At 49.4% G+C, this 20,452-nt stretch overlaps 1 protein-coding gene across 1 annotated transcript; it reads right to left on the reverse strand.

The window, feature by feature from the left end:
- Positions 1-1,767: 1,767 nt before the first annotated feature.
- Positions 1,768-20,452, reverse strand: LOC125721763 (voltage-gated potassium channel subunit beta-2). Its single transcript, XM_048997807.1, has 14 exons — positions 18,911-20,452; positions 13,215-13,258; positions 12,775-12,812; positions 12,587-12,666; positions 12,266-12,310; positions 12,008-12,052; positions 11,663-11,706; positions 10,729-10,815; positions 10,552-10,637; positions 9,876-9,996; positions 7,103-7,197; positions 6,498-6,618; positions 6,251-6,339; positions 1,768-5,238 (listed from the first exon to the last, which is right to left on the reverse strand). Exons 1-14 carry the CDS (start codon positions 19,183-19,185, stop codon positions 5,149-5,151), a joined length of 1,260 nt encoding a protein of 419 aa, XP_048853764.1. The 5' UTR covers positions 19,186-20,452; the 3' UTR covers positions 1,768-5,148.

The raw sequence follows: 20,452 nt of genomic DNA on the forward strand, positions 1-20,452 counted from the left end.
ACACGCCTCAAGGTTATGTAGTAAATATTATCCTGTGAACAAACAAAGAGATGGACTGATGATCCCCGCAAGCCCCCGACTTAAATCCTGTATAGCGGTTTGGGATGAGTTGGGTCGACGAGGAATGAACGCAGAAAACGCGTGGTGACCGTGATGCATATACGAGTAGGCGTAGAACTTGTTGGAACTCCTTCAGGACAGTTGGAGCAGCATTCCAGGGGGCTGGTAGAAAATGCCAAGTCTGCGGTGCTGTCATCGAAGCAAAAGGGGGCTAATTTGAAGACTCTAACAGTTGTCAAAATCTGGAGATGTTGAACACTTATCTTGATCCTTGTAATCTTTAATATTAATATTTTATTGCCTCAAACCTTTGTACCATAAGCTTAATAACAATAGCAAAAAATCGAATGGATTAAAAGCCGGTATGTCTGGATTTTCACTGGTGTTCTATGCACTGTCTTTACTTACGTAAATTATATATAGCATTAAATGTGGAGCCTGTCGACCAGCTGGGTTTTCAGTTATTTTGTGAAACAAAGACGGTGACAGGAATATGACACAGCGGTATGAATTTGATCAGGAAGACTTTATTTAGCATCTTTAGTTTAATGCTGCAAAAGCTGCCCACAGTGTCTAACCTTCTGCTCAAACGTCTCGCTTTATGCACACACACACACACACTCCTCGTTTTTATTACCTAAACACGCACATGTTTTCTCCATGCTATCCAGTTTTCCCGACTCAAACGTCGTTCATAAAAACCACTCCTGGTGGCTATCATTGGTGCACACATCCAATCACAAGCATTTTTTTTCTGTTATTCGGGCGTTAAACGTGAGCAGACAGACACGTTCACAGACGCTTCTTTTCGCGAGATGATTTGCTGTTTGTGACTAATTTGTTTCCCTCTAATCTGTATATCCACCGCTGAGGGGAACTGACTGACCTCTAGCAATCCGTGTACGCTAAGCTTTGCACTTCAGACGCAGCTTTCCGTGCAGCCCTGAACCGCCCCGGCGCTGGTGAGCTCACGCGGCTCCCCTCGACTGCGGCGCGCAGTCACCCGTGAAAGCGCATCGACTCATTACCGTCACGGGTACGAGCAGCCCCGTCGCCTAACAAATTGCCGGTGAGGCAGGGAAATTAATCAGAATCCAGACACAGCCGGTAAGCAGATGCTTCTTATATTGCTGATCAGAATTCTGGCACCATTTAAACTTTTTTTTTTTTTTGCAAAGTATTAATAATGCAGCCTATTATTTATCGGCGTGTAAAAAAATATACGTATGGAATATGAAGGGAACGAAAACTGCCGCTAACGGTATAGTAAGATAGGCAACACATTGTCCATTAACGTGGGTGTTTTTGTGAAACGTATGAGTGGTGCGGGGTTATAGAACTGCACACCATATTGTAAATGTATTTGTTCAACCAAAGCAAAAGACGGATAATTGTGTCGTCTATGATTAATTCATATCCAGCAACGGCTGAATAAGAAGTAATTTCTGAGTCATTTAACCAGTTTCCATGAGTGTCCCTAATTTTTCCAAACTTTCTGGGCTGGATTACACGTTCCCTCCCAGTGACGTCGCACTTTGTCCCAAACCGTATACACTCACAGAGACAGACAGACAGACACACGTGCACATGCGCGCTCACCACGTACTCCAATAATAATAATAATAAAAAAAATTAAAGCCAGGAAGCAAATCACTGACACGACAGAAAAAAGCAGCAACATAATTCCATTGGGGCAAAAACGAGAGATTCAACAAATGTAGGGTTTTTTATCTGGCTGTTTTGTTTTGATTAATTGTTATTCTACAGCTATCTAATAACACAGGAATTATATTATGGAAGATAATCGTAGCTGATACCGTTTTAAATGCAAGCAAAGTACATTCAATACAGTGCTGATTTCTTTTTTTTTCTTTTGCAAGACCGTAATATAGAAGTTAAACAGGCAATGTTATAGTAGTTAGGAGTGCAATTCATTTATATACAGAGGCTAACTGATCATCAGTTTCGCTAGATTGTTAATACCACGCCGACAGTAGAAATGCAAAGCTCAGTCCATCCCTCCGAGTCAGTCATCGATGCTTTGCTCATCCGAGCGCATATAGCATCCCTCTGAGGTGCGCCAAAGGCAAATCCGCTAGACCAAAAAAATTAACGTGGTTGGATGCGAGAATCATGGGTAAAAATCCTCATGGCCAATAAAGGCAGACGTGTGGAGGAATACTGTCCTTAGGATGGAGTCCAGACCGTTTTTGCAATCCATGGCACTTACACTAACACTGGGATGAAAAGTTTGTGCACAAGTGCCGGATCAACACACTGCTGGTGTCATCCGTACGACTGGTTGGTCCAGTGATTGACGCCGTGAGGCAGATTTGGTTAACCACTAGTAAACCAAGGATTTCAGTCGCAAATACAAACGAGGGAAAAAAAACAAAGTATTTGACGTGATTCTTAAAAGACGCAATTTTAAGTGTGGCCCAAAAACGTTGGTGGCAGTGTCTGGGGGACGAAGTCCATTAAAAAATGTTAATGAGTTAGAAGGCTGGTGTCTCAGAGGAGCCGAGGAGGTGTGAATTTAAGACGGGGGATCTGCATATACCGCCAAGGTCTTCTGGGGCCAGCTTAGACGGAGAAACCCACGAGGTAGGGCATTTCCTACTGCCCCCCTCCAGTATATTAACCGTGAGACCCCAATCAGTGCAATTCATCACTTCTCCTCCAATCTTTCTCTGCTGTGTAATTACACATCAGACAAGTGCTTGCCCGAATGCCTCGTGGCATTGTGCATTAAAGGGATAGCACAGAAGATAAGTCATAAGCACTGGAGTCCGTTGTGGCTGGCACAATTATTTTGCCTTATCTTCAAAATCAGTACTGGATTTTTCATTAAAGAGAAATCAACACAGAATTCCCCATTGTGGGCAAAAATAAAAGAACTTCCACCGTCTTGCTCATTAATACACAATAAAAATGCACCTCTCATACAATAGGAGACCGTTGCATTGTGTGGTCTTTCTATAAGAGCGCAGCAGCATAGCTGCTAAACAGGGATGAAAGCATTTTTCAACACTTAAAAACGGCAGAAGACCAGCATTCACCAAAAAAAAAATATATATATATCTTCCCATATAACCAGTGTCGATGTACTGAGGGCAAATTTGAACAAATTTGGATGAAATGATGAGATCTCACTCAGAACAGAACGATTATGCTTTTCATCATAAAACGTAAAATTCATCACATATGATTCAGACCAAAACACTCTACATGCTGCAGTTTCTCTTTGGCCAACGTAAAGTAGGATTTCACAACAGCTACTTTTTTTTTTCTCCTGTGGCAACAGTCGACATTTAGACAGTGATGATGTTAATGCACGTGCATGCTGCAGATGACGTTATGACCTAGAAAACCTTTTCAGACGAATATAAAGATACAAAATGAATGTTCAGTCTTTCTCTCACAGCTTAATAATAATTATAAGTAATAGTACATAAATGACCCCTGAATCATTTGGTCTCTTGGTGGATAACAGGTTAGACAGCACAGTGCCTGTCCACAAACTCATACCCCATTCACTCCCCTCCACAAGGGATGACAGAACTGCCCTTCAGCTGAAATCCAGCTCAATCTCCATTCCGATGCCTTGATGCCCATTTTATACCTATGAGGCAAAACCAAGAGCAACCACTAGAGGGCATTTTTAAATAAAGAACATTTAAACCGAACTAGGGTTGCAAAATTCTGGTAATTCCCATATATTCCTGTTAATTCCCCTGGAAAGTTTCCAACTTGGAATAGTTCCAAAAATTTCCAGCTTAACGTCCCATGAAATGGAAAGTGTCTGGAAATTTCCCACCCCTTTTGCAACCTTAAACTGGGCTGCTCCACATGACCCACCGCCGTCTCTATCTAATGTTATAATTCACGATTACTGCCATTACCAGACATGTGCCAGCGAAGAACCTACTTACAAAGTACTTGATCTTCAGTAAACAGTGAAGTATTTTTTTGGTTGGGAATACAGTGGAGTTCTGGGTTCCTGTTAAAGATCCAATTCCTGGTGACCCCAAACTGACCTCTTGACCCCCTCCGGGCTGTGTCGCCATGGTAGCAGTCGAGTCATGTGAGAGCCAGGTCTCTTATTGGGCAGGAGTGTCTTACAGGATCTCACGATCATCAGCATCCACAGTGACACACCAAAAGCACAGCCTTTATGCCAAAAGAACGGTTTAGGGATGCGGAAATATCGAAAGAAGGAAAACAAAATTGTGTGTATGGTCTGGACTTAAAATCGGACAATCCAATTATGATCACCTACGCCCAGTTCGTAATGTCTTACCCTCAGTATATAAAATTGCATGCGCAGCATCCTTATTCACCAAGAGGAAACACGTCTGACCAAGTTAATCCAAAATCCCAGTACTGCCTTTCTTGATCTACCCCAGTAAAGGGTGTACAGGTCTAGTCTGCCCAGTTCCAAACCGTCACCCTTAAGTAACTGTTTTGCTGATACGTTTTTTGACATGGTACCAGCACTGCCAGTCTGGAGCGAAGTCTGACATCTGGCCACAATGAGGGAGAATCGATCAGGGTGTCCTTTTGAAAATATGACAAGCGGTACCTGCCCAGGACTGCTGGCCCTGTAATAAAATGGGGGGGGGGGGCGACTGTTCCTAAAAACAACCACAAACTTTCACTCCACTTACGTGGGGGACTTCCCTTCATCCCTTACACCCTCTGAAGTCCCCAAAAACCACGTGACACCCCCTCCCCCCCCCCCCAAACCATCTCGCCCATTCCAGGTGGGCGCATAAGGCTGAGCCTCCGGAACATTCCGAGGGTTCCATGTACCGGCAAGCATCCCCGATTCCGGTCCTTTGTCTCCCAAAAACCCCGGACTTCCAGGTGAGGTGAGGCGTGGCCAAGCGTGTGAGCAGGTCTTCCTGCTCGCCGGCGTGCGGAGGAGGGTGTGTGGTGTGCGGTGCTCTATAGGAAGCGTGGTTTCGAAAACACATGCAAGGCAAAGCGCTACTCAGAGGGGCTTAAAAAGCGACGTGGATGCCCCCCCTCGGCGTCCTCTCTCTCTCTCTCTCTGTCCTGCTCCCTCCTGTGTGCCTCTGGCCCTCCTCACGCACGCGACTCCTTCTTGGAATGAGGTTTGTTGCCCAGGAGAGAGTCCATCTCACTCAGTGTTTGCGGGCTCATCTGAGAAAGTACCTGGGAGGTGAACAGAAAGCCAGGGCAAGCGGAGTGACTCACTCATATTTGTGACTGACCGAGACACCAGCAGACTGCGTAATACCTGCCATTATCCAGTAGGCGTATTTGCGGCCTGCGAGTCTGACATACAGTCACTGAGGGTTATCGCAGGGGAGGCGGGTTTCCGTACAGCGCTAAGTGGCGCACGCTAAATCAGCAGTGCTGAATCGGTGAACCAGCCCATAAAAATTTATCAGTCACAAATTCACGATGCAGTCAACCATCGACTTGCATCCGAGGGCCCATGAGAGCCTTAAGGAAGTTTATCGCGAGGCGTCTGAGGCAAATGTCGTGGATGTGAGCCGACGTATTTCACCACGTGTGCGGCGTGTGGCGAGAGCCAAGATAAAGCGATTGTGCTTTCAGGTTTGCTTAAACGTGTGTGATTTTGTATCTTATACAGTATATTTGACCTCCGCTCCGCTCCGATCACAATAGGTCCAGATGGACTTACGTCAGTACACTGTGATTGTCTGTCCGTCTGTCTTTCTGACTGCATGTCTGCTTGCCTGCCTGTCAATCTTTTAATTGCACATACATCATCCTTTAATTTATATAATTTATTTCCTAAATGTTCCTTTTCAGGGACTTCTGTTTGTTCACACACTGTACTTATTTTTGTTTACCTTTGGGTAATGACTTTGCACTTTATCTTGTTTTACACTTCATGTTTGTTTGTTTGATGTTGAATTTCCCCCAGGATCAATAAAGTCTTGTCTTATCTATCTATCTATCTATCTATCTATCTATCTATCTATCTATCTATCTATCTATCTATCTATCTATCTATCTATCTATCTATCTGTCTGTCTCTCTCGCTCGCTCTCTCTCTCCCTTTCTCTCACTCCCTCGCTTTCCCTCCCTCCATCTCTCTCTTCTCTCTCTCTGTCCTTCACTCCCCCTCTCTCTTTCCCTCCCTCCATCTCTCTCTCTCTCTCTCCCCCCCCCCCCAAGTGTAATTGGTCAGTACCCGTAGGGAGCCCAGGTTCTCCACCAACTGGTCCGTGTTGGAGACGCCCAGCAACACAGAACTGACTCCCTCGCTGCGCAAGCACCAAGCTGCGAGAAAAAAAAAACGGCACAACGGAGGTAACAAAACTACTACAAAGTCTAAAAAATAGATTCAAGTAGCACACCCACGCAAGCAAAATGTTGCTAACATTTCAAACCAGACCCCACATACACATTCAAGCGCCGAAACACACTCAGTAATGTACCAATAGCCAGTTGCGCAGCAGTGCAGCGCAGCCGGTCGGCCAGCAGGTGGAGCTCTTTAATCTTCGCCAGCTGCCTGCGTCCCTCCTCGCTGTTCACCCTCTCCTTCAGCCACTGGTATCCCTAGGAATCGTCACGCTATCTTTAAGCACACGCCACCATTGCTCACACGTCCGCATACAATAATAACAATAAAACCCAGCAGATAAATTGTGGAATTCAAAGTGTAACGAACGTGCATTAAAAGGACCACAGGAGCCGCTTACACGCTTCACTGTTCTCAAAAGTGCCTCGGTTCCAGTCAGTAAATGAATAATCGGTATAATTACTGTACTGACAGGACTAAACAATGTCTCCAAAAAGTGCGCTTCCCATTAATTCATGCAAGCCAGCAGAATGTGTTTCCACTGACAGCAAAGAGGCTTTGTGACTGCGGGAATTCGCCGTAATGATTTATTCTGAAATCCTTTAGCTGAAGCCCGAAACGACTGAGGGTGCTACTATCGAACGGGCAAAGTTGAGCCCCGCAACTACGGATGAAGACGAGTGTTGTGCGGCCTGACACTCGTCTAACGGAGGCCCCAGGGGGCGCTGATGGGCCTCTTACCTTCATGGCGGCCCGCGAGCTATCGGGGACGCCGTCGTTGTACTTTCCTGTGATGAGTCCACAGGCCAGGGGAGACCAGGTCATCGCTCCCACGCCTGCCGCACACACACACACACACACAGACACAAAAACACCTTAAAGAAACACCATATACTTCCTGTTTAATTCTTACTGTGAATAATAAAAAGGTCGGATTATAATTTATAATACACTTTACACATGGCAGTTTTCCTTATTTGCTATTTCAACCATTTGTATTTAGCCACATCTTCTGTTTCAGTAATTCTATTCTATTTATTCTATATATTATCACATAGATACCTCTACAGTACCTAATCATATCACTGCTTTGATGTTTGCCAGTAGCTTTGTATTGTTTTGTGCTGTCTAATCCTATGTACTACTGACGGAATGGTGCAAATCAGAATTAATATGCACTGACGTACCCAAGACAAATAATCCCGAATCTTGAATAATTATGCTAATATTTATCATTGTTAATAATGGTAACAAAAATTATAATAATGCAATAATATATGAATGCATTTCATTGAAACAATTTTCTATTCTTAATAACCTGCTATATTACTATACTTCATTTGTTACTGTACCATATTTATGTTATTGTACTATATTTATGTTACTGTACTATATTTCTGTTATTGTACTATATTTGTTGCTGTACTATATTTATGTTACTGCACTAAATCTGTTACTGTTCTATGTTTTTGTTGTATTTTATTTATGTTACTGTACTATATCTATGTTCCTGTACTATATTTGTCACTGTACTATATTTAAGTTCCTGTACTATATTTGGTACTGTACTATATTTATGTTCCTGTATTATATTTGTTACTGTACTTTATTTGTCACTGTACTATATTTATGTTCCTGTACTATATTTATGTTCCTGTATTATCTTTGTTACTGTATTATATTTATGTTCCTGTATTATCTTTGTTACTGTACTATATTTGTTACTGTACTATATTTATGTTCCTGTACTATATTTGTTACTGTACTATATTTATGTTCCTGTACTATATTTGTTACTGTACTATTTTTATTTTCCTGTATTTTCTTTGTTACTGTACTATATTTGTTACTGTACTATATTTGTTACTGTACTATATTTATGTTCCTATATTATATTTATGTTCCTGTACTATATTTGTTACTGTACTATATTTATGTTCCTGTACTATATTTATGTTCCTGTACTATATTTGTTACTGTACTATATCTATGTTCCTGTATTATATGTGTTACTGTACTATATGCTTATTTGATAGATGTGGGGCTGTACCGCTTCTTGGTGCTGAATTTTGGATTGTTTACTGCACCACTGAGAGTCGGCAGGAGGCTGAGTAGTGGTACAGGGCTGTGTGTGGATGAGCTCCCCTGTTACCATGGCGATTGATCCCAATCCCCCCCCCCTCCCCGCCGCCACCTCGAGTAACCCACTTAATAAAATCGACTTCGAACTATATCGCATCCTCGCAGCCCGCCTGCGTCCTTCATACTGCCACGAGCTACGCGGGTCAGACGGTCCCGTACGTTTGCCATCGAACTGAATCCGCACAGGATGCAGCCGGGAATTCTGCTTGGAGTGATTCCGGGGTTGGACGTAGCAGTCAGTCATTACCTAGGCAAACATCATGCCCTGTGTAACACTGTCATGTGCAATATATAGATATGGGTACTTATTCCTTGACTCATCTGCACATCTTCCTAAAATCCATTTTATTTATCTGTATGTTTTTTATACTGCTCATTGCACCTCCTCCCGCCTTATGACCAGTTGTCACATAAATGTTTTCCTCTGGGATTAATAAGCTTTTGTGATTCTGAGATGCTTTTGAAAATGCCTTTGCAGGGCGGAGTCGCCCTTTCTGTAAAAAACAAACGGATTAGCACATTTGTCAGCATTTGACCCTCCCCTTGTCATAAGTAATCCTGCTCCACAGTCTTTAATTATTTCTATAGTTACTAAGAAAGGTTAGAAAATCGCAGAAAAATTAAACAAAGAAAAGAAGCCAGGCTCTGCTATTCGTCTTCCACATGCAGTACAGGTCACGGTGAGCCTGCAGCATGTCTCAGAATGCACGAAATGCAGGGTACATCCCGAAAAGGGTGCTGGTCTATTGCAGGGCATCTGCACACATTCAGGTCCCCTGACGCTGCGAAGCCATGTTTCTGCCCCCTAAGCAATATCGCCACCACATGGCAGAACTTGGAGTCCACATCTGAGGGTCGGGCCGGCCTCGGCATTGAACAGCTGTCTCCTTTCAGCGCCGAGACGCTCGCCAGCACATTAGGCTCCCTAAATGCTGTGCAGCATTTCGGCGGCGGAGAAAAACCCGGAGTCATTGAAAGAGCCCTACAGTCGAAACGCCGAGAAATTATAAAGGGGGGGGGGGGGCTTCTGGATTGGGTTTGGACTGCAGATATCGCTATGGTAACTGTTTCCGTGAATGCGCCGGTGCTCACTGTCGGAAGCAAGTCCCAGCGGGCGGGACTCGGAGAGACGATCGGGCCGAGTTACTACACCGCTCTCGCTAAGTCAGTGAGACAGACCCAGGGCACGAGGGGGCTGCTGTAATTAAGCTTAATGACTGATCTCATTTAGTGATTAATGCGATTTCTCTGAAACGGATTCCAGAAGCTTCTCTGGCCCCCTGTACCGGGAGCTGTCGGCGAGGACAGTGCTGTCATGTTCTAGCATGTCGGCACGACAAAGGATCAGCAACAACAGGCTTGAATGACTGACCGATCTTGTGGTAGAGCTCAGGTAGCTGGACCTCCACTTTATCCCTCTGGAAGTAGTGGTACTCCGCCTGCTCGCACACGGGTGGGATCAGGTTGAACTGACGGGCCACGGAGTACGCCTCCTGGTGGCAGGAAGACCAAAACGCAGTAATGCAGTGAGGTTGACGGACCAAACCGTTAAAGGGTCGCTATGTATAGTGGCTGTTACTGGCAGGGACGAGTTTGTTTTTTTTTCCAGGGATCCACTCAAAAAGTCACCCCCCAGATGTTTCAAAAATTAAATAAATAGCTAGCAAGTAGAGCTAGAAGATCAAAGCTAGCTTGCTTGTTAGCAGAACATGCTGTTTCAACATCTAAATAAGGGACGTGATTATCTAATGTTTAGTGTAGTGACTGGTTGTGGCCAATAGGGGGCCCCCCCACACGAATGAGGTTTGAGTGGTGGTAAACGCAACTGAGGTATACACTGTAGTCCCCTTCATAGGTTCACCGTTATTGGACTAAATATGTAACGCATGACTGCACCTGCATGTTGGTAGTAAACCCCGTTCATGTCGATTTGCTGCCCTTTCGCCATCTGCACTGTTCTCAGCTCGTGGCTCTGCGTGACTAAAATGGGGCAGAGGTTTCCGGAAGGTGGCGGCAGCCGGGTTCGGGCAGGAGGCCCGCAGGCTCACCATGATCTCCATGGCGCTCCAGCGAGAGGTGCCCCAGTACATGGCCATGCCCTGGTTGATCACGAAGGTCATGGCACGCACCACCTCTGCAACACACACACAAACACGGTAGCTGACACACGGGGCACGGAAGAGGCACAACGCGCAGTTAATGGAATCGCGTACAAGGGTACTGACCTTCCATGGGACTATTGACGTCAGTGCGGTTGGCGAAGACAATGTCCACATACTCCAGCTGCAGTCTGGACAAGGACCCCCGCAAACCTGCGCCAGTGATGACATCACAACAACACTGGGGTCACCGTGACCATCAGTGGCATCCACAATATTAATAACGTCCCTATTTATGATTATGTTCTGTCATTCCTCTGGCCCACCACCAGGTGGCAGTGTAGAGCAGCCCCCCCCCCCCCCCTCCCCAGCAGCCAGCTGTGCCCCACGATACGAGTTCCGACACGAGCCAATTTGTTCTGGTCCTGCAGAAACACCCGGGGTGTCTGACGACAGGTGCTGCATCACACGCGCGCCCACACACCCACGCACACGCAAAGGTCCACAGCGTGTACACAGGGCAGCGTTCAGCAGGCTGGTGTGGGTCGGCGGGGGGGGGGGGCTCTAACTGGGTCACAGTCCCGGGAGGGGGGGCTCCATGTTGAGCTTTGTGCGTGCACGGACAAAGGCCTTCAATCCCTGCAATCACACTTATGTGGGGGGTGATGAAGGGGGAGTAAAAATGAAGATGAGATTTGGCAGAGTGGAAGGCGGGACTGGCAGGGGGGCTGCTGTTCCTGCTTGCCTCCCTCCTGTCCACACGCTGCACACAGCATATATACAGCAGGACAGCTGATCATGTGCTTAAGGTTAACAAGGTGTTCAAAGGTACAACGACGCCACCCCCCCCCCCCCCACCCCCGGCAGGTGTGGAAATTGCGGGCCTTTTTGGCTCCAGAACACCAAACGATGCACTAATGATACCACAACGTTGTCAGGAACGTTATTTATGGGTTCCAGGTGCGAACGTTCATCACAGTGAATGTATTTATGCTAAAGAAGGTCCCCGAACTGCATGATGATGATGACGATGAGCAATCAAACATCCTGGACCCCCTACCTTCTATGATGTGCTTCCTGGAGAGCCCCCTCTCTGTCTCCGCCCTGCAGTTCAACGTGGGCACAGTCAGCCAAGCAAACAAAGAACTCCACAGTCAGGACCCCAAACCCCGTGGAATCGAGGTCCTGGCAGGCATATATTTTTTATCAAAATGAACTAAATCTCGATTTTTATCTGTTTTTTTATATACAATTTCCATGAATAATAGGAGAAAATGCTGCTTCTTAGGAGAATGGTAACAGAAAGCGATTTATCAGAAATTTTCTTTGTGTTCCTGTATTTCAATCCACAGTTTCCTTGCCCGTCCCGCGTCAGACCCTAAGTTGAAAAGTGGCAGACACTTACTGTCCTCCCCAGTAGATTTTGGTGGTCACCACAAAACTGGAGCGCCTATGAGACAGATTGGGGTGGGGGGGGGGGGGGGGGGGGCAGGGGGCACAATTATTCCCCTGCACACCAGCCTAATGACTCGTTTGCATTGCAGAGAGCGACAGTGACTGTTCGCCGCATCCGGAAAACAAAGGAGCTGTGGGTCTGATCGGATGCAAATGGGCGGCGAAGGCACACGCTCGGTCACGGCGGTAAATCGGGGAAGGTCGTCACCTCCATCCTTTCTTCCTGATGATGTTGCCCAGGGTGATCTCAGCTCTGAGGAGAGACGCAGAGAGGCAGGTCTTATAATGAGAAGCAGCGCAGTCAGTGCGTCTGTCCGGCCCTTTGACGCTCTCTCGGTGCGTGTTTACTGGGGCCGAGATATCAGTGCATGTGCTGCGACATGGTTGTCACGGCGACGGAAATCCCGCGTCAGCGTTCGTCCTATTCGCCGGCTTGGTTTTGACAGGATGGGGGTGGGGGGGCTATGTGGGGAGACAGAGAACGAGAGAGAGGGAGCCGTGTAAATGGACAAGAGCAAGCCAGACACACCTTCCGGAAGCGTACACCTCTGCCGTGTCGAACAGGTTGATGCCATTCTCGTAGGCGATGGTCATCAGGTTCTCAGCCATCTGGTGGGGGGGGCGGGGGGCACGGTAAATTCAGAGAGCCAGGGATGGGCCTATCAGGTTTGACACCCAGAACTGACAGGGTCGCACACTCCGGTTCGATTGGCTCACCTCGTCTGAGATCTGTGATCCAAAGGTCACCCAGGTCCCTAAGAAGCCAGAGATTGAGAGTTGAGGGTAAATGTGGGCTACAGGCAAAGGTGTCATACTGGTGCGGTAAAAGTGGAGGAAACATGGAGTAAAGGTGGAGCAAATGTGGGGAAAAGGTGACGTAAAGATTGGGTGAAGGTAGGGTACAGATGGAGCAAAGGCAGAGTAAATCTGGGGTACATGTGTGGTAAAAGGAATAAATGTGGGGTAAAGATCAGGTAAAGATAGGGTAAAGATGGGGTAAAGCAAGAGTAAATGTGGGATAAGGATGGGGAATCACGATCAGTCTGAAGAATAAGATACAGCGAGAGCTTCATCAGTGCTTGGTACAAATAAACTCTGATGAATGGGCAACTAAGACTGCGCACTTGCCTCCGGGTGGCGCTGCAGTGCATACTCACCCAGGCCAAGGCAGGACACGCGCAGGCCAGACTTCCCAAGGTTCCTGAGACCAAGGAGAGAGATGCAGTTAACGTCGACATTGACGTCACGCTGGAGTGGAAACTGTGGGGTGCTTATCGTCTCTGGCGTCAAGTCGACACACCTGGCTCACACCCCCGGCCGACATGAGCCAGAAGGGGGCGTTTAACCTGGAGCAGGCACTCAGCGGGGGGACGCGGCGTCCGAGACAAGCATCTGGCAGGACGCTCTGAGTCACGCTTGGGCTTTGGAGGGGACAGGCTCGTCCCATCCCCCGCGACAGCGGGGAAGGCGGGGCTCTGGCACGCCGGACGGAAGCACACGTTTGGCGCCGCTCTGTGCATGTGCCAACTATTCCAGGCAGTGACCCCTGAAACGCCATCCCAGTGCGGATGCACTGGAGATCAGGCACCTTCATCTCCATCATCATCATCATCATCGCGTGAACTTTCAGATTTGTGGTTGAGGTTATAGGTCTTATTCTGGGGTCCACGGGTAGCAGAGAGTCTTTGCATACCCTGTGTGTGTGTGTGTGTGTGTGTGTGTGTGTGTGTGTGTGTGTGTGTGTGTGTGTGTGCGCGTGTGTGTTCACTGTGACATAACCCCACTGGAGGTCCCCCCCCCCAAGCATCTCCTGTCCTCATAGCAACATTCCGACCCGCTGCCCCGCCTGGTTTTCCAGCCGTGTTTTATGCACTAAGCCCCGCAGCACGATGCCCCCCCGAAGGATGGAGGCTGCTGGACACCCTCACGCGCTGCTCTTCCCGCATGTAGTTGCTGTGTCACGCCCATTGCCTGGCCCAGCGGCTCGAGAAGATGCCCGGTCTCACATCTCTCAGATGTGCAGAGTCAGAGTGAGATTGGGGTCTGTCCAAGAAGGACAGGGGACAGGGGTGCCCGAACTCCCGCACAGAAAACAAATGGCAATATTTAATAAAGATTGTCTCCGCCTGGTTTTCTGACCATAGGGTTGCAGGTTCAAATCCCTGACCATTACACCAGCGATGCATTTGATCTAATCTCACAGTGAATCAGAAGATCCCAGACTGCACACAATCTTCTTGAGGTGGAGCAAAAGGATGCAAAACCTGACCCACCACGCGAGACCTTACGCACGTCCGGGACTAATAAATGTGTGTTTAACGTACTTCATTAGAACAGGTTCGTTAACCCCGACATGACCCCGACATGTCGTTAGCGGGGATTGCTGACTCATCGACCGGGCCGACAGATACACGAAAGCGACCCGTGACACTTCAGGGCACAGCCTGTCACCATCAGCTCGGGGTGCTGCAGCGAGGCCATGTCTGACAGCTTGCCCCTTCCGGGGACGATCGATAATAAATGTTTGTTACACGTCACGTTGTAATATCCGACACAAACACTCCAAGGTCCCTGTGCACTGCTGGGGAAATTTGACTCTTAACCCCCCCGTCTTTATAGAGACAGTTTGACACTTTCCCAGTTTGTGCTGGTGCCTGTTCTGCGTCCAAAGTCCGACGCTACCGTGAGATTCAATGACCCACAATCCGTCACGTGTCACATGACCCCAGCTAGATAAAACATTCCTGCACCCCCAGATTCAGCTTACCTGTCTCCCCCCCCTCCCCCATGCAGCTCTATGAAAAGAGACAGACTGTCGGAGCACGAACACCCCCCTCCCCAAAACTATTCCTGTTTGGTTTTCAGCGTGGGGCTATTTTGGGAAGAGAGCATCCTGTGTGTGTATATGTGTGTGTGTGTGTGTGTGTGTGTGTGTGTCTGCACAAGCACCTGCCAGTCTCCGGTGCTCACCGACTCGCGGAGAGACTCCGCCTCTGTTAATCGCAAAAATCTCAGCTCGTCGAGAGAGAAGAGAACGTGGCCGACATTGAGGGTCCAGGATAAAGGCGGAGAAACCGGCAGCCATCTGATGCAGACGGGAGCCTTTTTTGGTCTTTTATTATTGGGAGGGAGGTCGGTTTAATTTAAACCCACCCCTCATTCACCTGAGTGGTCTGCAGAAGCACATACACACACCCAAACTCTTTTTATTCCCCTCCTCGCAGATGAAGCCCAGCTTGGGATAATCAGGGACTTCTCCAACAAGGCCCCCACTAACGAAACTAACAAGAGGACGGGCAGGCCACTCACTCACTCCTGTGAACCCATCGTGTGCCGCGGGAGACAGGCAGGTACGCGGACGCCTAAACCCTCAGCCTGGCAAGCGCCTGGCCCTTAGGGGCAGAGGGGGCCCACAGACACAGCTGTCACACGTGTTGCCGTGGAGACGGGGCACGGCTTTTCCGCGGAGTCTGGCTCAGGTGAATCCAGCTGTCCCGAGGGTGGGTAGGGGATTCGCTAACCCCCCACACCACCACCCACCCCAGTTGTTCCGACTGTTACCGCCCTTCAAGCTGACAGCATCTAGCACTCTCTGGAGAAGGTGCCAGTCATTCACTGGCCCTCTGCACACCCCAGGACGCGACCCCACACGCACAGACGCTGTGTAACAATGCAAGCCAGTGTCTCGCACCACAGCGGTCTCTCTTCTGAGCGCATAACTTTCTAGTGGTGCTCAGAGTCCTTTCCCCCCCCTCCCCCCATCACAGCCCCCATGTCTGTTTGTGATCAGGGCTAAGCGTCTCACACACACAGACACACACACACACACACACACGCCCCCCTGGTGCCAGTGATTGGCACTGACATCACTTCCCCCCTCAGCTCCTGCTGTGTGAACATGGACCAGACTGTCCTTCTCTGAGGCGTGACGAGACGTGGGTCACACTGGCTGGGTACGATGGGTGTGTGTGTGTGTGTGTGTGTGTCTGTGTCTGTGTGTGTGTGTGTGTGTGTGTCTGTGTCTGTGTCTGTGTGTCTGTGTGTGTGTGTCTGTGTCTGTGTGTGTGTGTGTGTGTGTCTGTGTCTGTGTGTCTGTGTCTGTGTCTGTGTGTCTGTGTGTGTGTGTGTGTGTCTCTGTGCCCTCAAGCCACACCCACTCAGCCTTGCCCAAAGACCCTTAAAAACACCTCCCTCCCCCAGAGTGTCAGAATGTCCGGACAGGAAGGAGTGACCGTGGAAACAGCACAACACAGCAACGCGTGCCCCCCCCACCCCATATGCACATGCCGCCAAGGACACGCAAAACCCACATGAACACAGCGGGGGCCCCCCCTCTTGCTCACAGGCACCCAAACACGCACGGCGAGCCCGGAATACTGCAATGCACCGCAATGGTATTTACTTAAAGGCTCACGGGGAGAGGGAGAGAGAGAGAGAGAGAGAGAGAGAGAAAGAGGGATGGAGAGAGGGAACGACGGAGAGGAAGAGAGAGAGAGTGAGAAAGAGTTGGCCAGCCCCGGATCGCGAAACATTCTAGCCCAGATTAATGTCCCTTTTAATTCGTTAGCATAAGCAATTAAGAAGCAGTGAAGATAAGGGCTGGGGGGGGGGGGGCGGGGGGCGAGCATAGCTCAAGCCATGATTATCCGAGATAACCGGCTCCCCCACCCCCCGCACTAGACAGAGGTTCCAGGGGGAGGTGTTAAAAAAACACGACACGGGGGAATCAAAACACACCCCTTACCCTGCCGATAAAATAATCACGGTCCACATAATCCTAATCACCAAAAAAGCCTACTAATGAACAGGGGACCAGATTGGCTATGGGATCCATGCAGAACAAGAACAGGCCGACCAGGGCTTAGTGAGCGGCTTGGGCGGCTGTGATCGCCGAAATGAACCCAGAGAGGTTGCAATTAGGCTAACATCCTGCAATCTGCATCACCGACGAGGCGAGGGTGACCTGACAGGACATCGCGGACAGTCAGAGTCAGGAATGTGTCAGGTCATCCAGGATATCCAGTCTGTTCACAGATCATAACATTTAAAAGAGATGTTTTTATATAGTGATCGAAAAAGCAATTTACAAAGTTTACATTTCAAGTTGTGGCACTTTTATTGCAGTAAGGGAGTACATTACATTCCTCGATGGAGATTTTGGAGGATTTGAACCCACAACCTATTAATTAGCAAGTCAATGACTCTGCCAATAAAACCCATGAAGCCCCCACAAGCCGCTGCTAACGGAGGCTAACAACAGGCGGGTGGACGGATCCACATTGTGAGCAGTAATCCTGCAGCTGCTGGTTTCTGCGCCCTGCCAAGGTCACTGCTCATTGTGCAATTCCCCAGAGTCTGTCACGCACTCCCAGGGCCAGCCGTGGCTGACAAGCTGGCTTTACTGGCCGAGCCAGTGTTGGGTCAAATCCCACAGGGCGGTTGTGCTATTGAACACTTAGCTGGGCAATTGCCTATAATTATTTGAATATACTATGGATTTGGGTAAACGGTGAACTTAATATTGCTTAAGGTAACACCCACTAAAGAACTAATTTTACAGACTTATTTTATTAAATTAAAGGTGTTATGAAGCTACCCAGATTGGACACAGCACCTTTTATTTTTATACAGATTTTTCCTGCCTTTGCTGTCATCATATCGTCCTTTCAGTCCAAGGCCCTAGATTACCCAGCCTGCCTCGTCTTACGGGGCACAAATGAACCAGAGACTGAACTTCCTGCTGAATCAGGCTGTTTCCAAAGTGGCTGCTTCTGTGCTGCACGCTGCGGCCTGGCAGGCAAGGGCCCAACCCGCCACCTCAGGCTGATCATGTGACACGGGGCCGTCCAATCGGCTTCCAGCCCTGCAGAGCAGTTGTCATTGACAGGTGGACGTGGCGAAAGGTACCTCCGCACTGTTAATGAAAACTGAGAGCGGAGGGGTGGAGGTGTGCGGTGCCAGTGTGCCCGCCATTCATCCATCCATCCCTTCACCCACCCATCCATATCCGGCACAGGGTCATGGTGCATTTAAAGCATGGCGTCCCATAAATGAATCACCGTGGCGATTTCCTCAACAAGGAGGAAGAGGAGGCATTAGCCCCGCCCACATGATATACGCAGCGTACACATATGGACGCTCCAATGCGGAGGGAAGACGACATGGAACAAGACCATCTCAAGGACGGCTGGAATTAAATCTGGACTCTCTCCCGTGTTGGCCGGGGGGGGAGCTTTGCGTTTTCGAGTGGAAGACGGGTGTGTTTTTTTTTTTTTTTCATGGAAAATTTTAATGTTGTAAGATCACCATGCCCAAGGAAAAACAGACAAAGGACACTCGCTCTCTTTCTCTCACACAGAAATGGCCCCCTCCCTCCAAGACTTCACACCCTGCAGCTAAACGGAGGCATCCCACAAGGTCTAGGCCGGACATCAGGGACCTCGGCCTAGAAGGATCCACAAAAGGCGTATAGAGGACACTGGAGGACTGGGACAGCGGCCGGGCCTGTCACTGGCACTTCAGAGCGCTCTACCAGTCATGAATCTTCGAAGAGGCCGTATACACAAGCCACTCTGGAGCAGTGACTCATTCGCCGTATCGGTTATGGTCGACATGCCAGCCCACGTTTGTCAAGTCTCTTTAAACGATACTTTACAGTCCACATAAAATGCAGAGGAAACATTTTAAAAGCCGTCAAACTGCAGCATGTTGAGGTACGAGAGTGATTCAGTACAGTGTTCCAGGTGCTTAGTTCTGTCCTTAGGGAACATTAGCCACACCCCTGGAAAGCCACACCCCCCAGAAAACCACACCCCAAAACAGGCTCCACCCAAATCAAGCCCCACCCACTCACCTGTACTTCATGCTGCTGTGTCTTCCAATGGCCTCCTTCATGTGAGCGTGGCCCTGGGGTGCGTTCCTTGCAGCCGCCGCTTCCCTAGGTTTGCTCAACCCCTGGGTCGTGTGGTGCCCATTTCCACTCTGGCCTCCGACCCCACTCCCTCCACCCCCACCTCCCCCGCCGCTCCCACTGCCGCCCCCCGGTGGTGGCGCGGTGCGCAGGCCGCACAGGCGGTCCTCGCTGCGGCTCTTCAGGTTATGTTCCGTGCAGGCGAAGGACACCTGCATCCTGGAAGCTTTGGTCCCTGTGCCTCAGATCCAGTCCTCCTGCACCGACTGGGAGGGCGAGTCCCTGGGTCCGCTCAGCCCCTCCCCGACTCCACCCGCTCTCAAATCGAGGTGGAGCTGCCCTGCTGGTCCCAGTTGCGGCCGAAAGGTGCCGGCCAAGCAGTCGGACCTATTCTCCACAAGTTGCGCTGGCTGGGGGCCAGATTTTCTGCGCCTGTAACGCCTCCCGGTGAGAGACAGCCCTACCTCCGGCGTCGCGAGTTAAGCGGAGGTCTCAGAGCTCCCGTACAGACCGGCCCCATGCCGGCATGCCTGCCGTCTTGGCCGTGAATTCTGCAGATATTGTTTTAATTTTGCGCGAGGCTGGGGAGCCGCACGCACCGCACTGAACTGCTCCAAGTGGATCGCAGCGCTCCCACGCTCGCAGCGCAACAGAGTCTGCCCAGAAACTGCCTCAGGCGTGGGGCACCGGTGCCCAGGCGACACACTGACTGACTGACACACTGACTGACACACTGACTCGCGGGCGGGCGCGCGGCACGGGTCTCGCGCTAAACGGGCATTAAAGGGATGCTCTGTACAGTGACTGTCACGCGCATACATACACACACATACATGCATGCACACACGGATCTGACTCACTGCTCGGTAAACGCGGCGCCGGACCTCCGCCGCCGGGACTCCTGCTGCTATGATTAACGGCGACTACATTCATCGTCGCCCCGGTATTAAAGATCGAGCGAGCCTCTCCGCGGGCCGTCACTTGGCGTCAAATGGGGTGCCATCGACAGCACCCGACAAACGGCAACATCGCGAAAGTAGCACCGAAAAGGACTAATGAAAGTGATTAAGAAAACGCGGCGCGCCGGTCGCCTAATTGCAGCCCGCCGTTACAGAGCGACAGGCTCACATCCCGAAAAAGCCGCTGTATGACAAGCCAGCGGAAACACCGACGTGCAACATATGCTGCATCGGTGCTTGCGGGAAGAGAGGCACAAAAAAACACCTGCTTACTTCTCTTTCTCGTGCATTTCCCACACTCCCACTTTCTCTTACCCTCTTTCTAATTGCGATGCGCGCAAGAAAAAGCTCTGTTGCATCGAGAAGGCGAGCTCCCCGTTTTTCCCTTAAAGAAAAGCGGATCCGACGCTGCGATGAGACAAAGTCGTGGCTCCCCTTTCCCCCCGGTGGTCTCGAGATCGGCGAGCCGCAGTCGCACACATGCGCGCACTGACGGACGCGGCCGGTGCGGACAGACCGGCAGCCT

Source organism: Brienomyrus brachyistius, unplaced genomic scaffold (genome assembly GCF_023856365.1).
Source record: "Brienomyrus brachyistius isolate T26 unplaced genomic scaffold, BBRACH_0.4 scaffold35, whole genome shotgun sequence".
In the NCBI taxonomy this organism is placed as follows: domain Eukaryota; kingdom Metazoa; phylum Chordata; class Actinopteri; order Osteoglossiformes; family Mormyridae; genus Brienomyrus; species Brienomyrus brachyistius.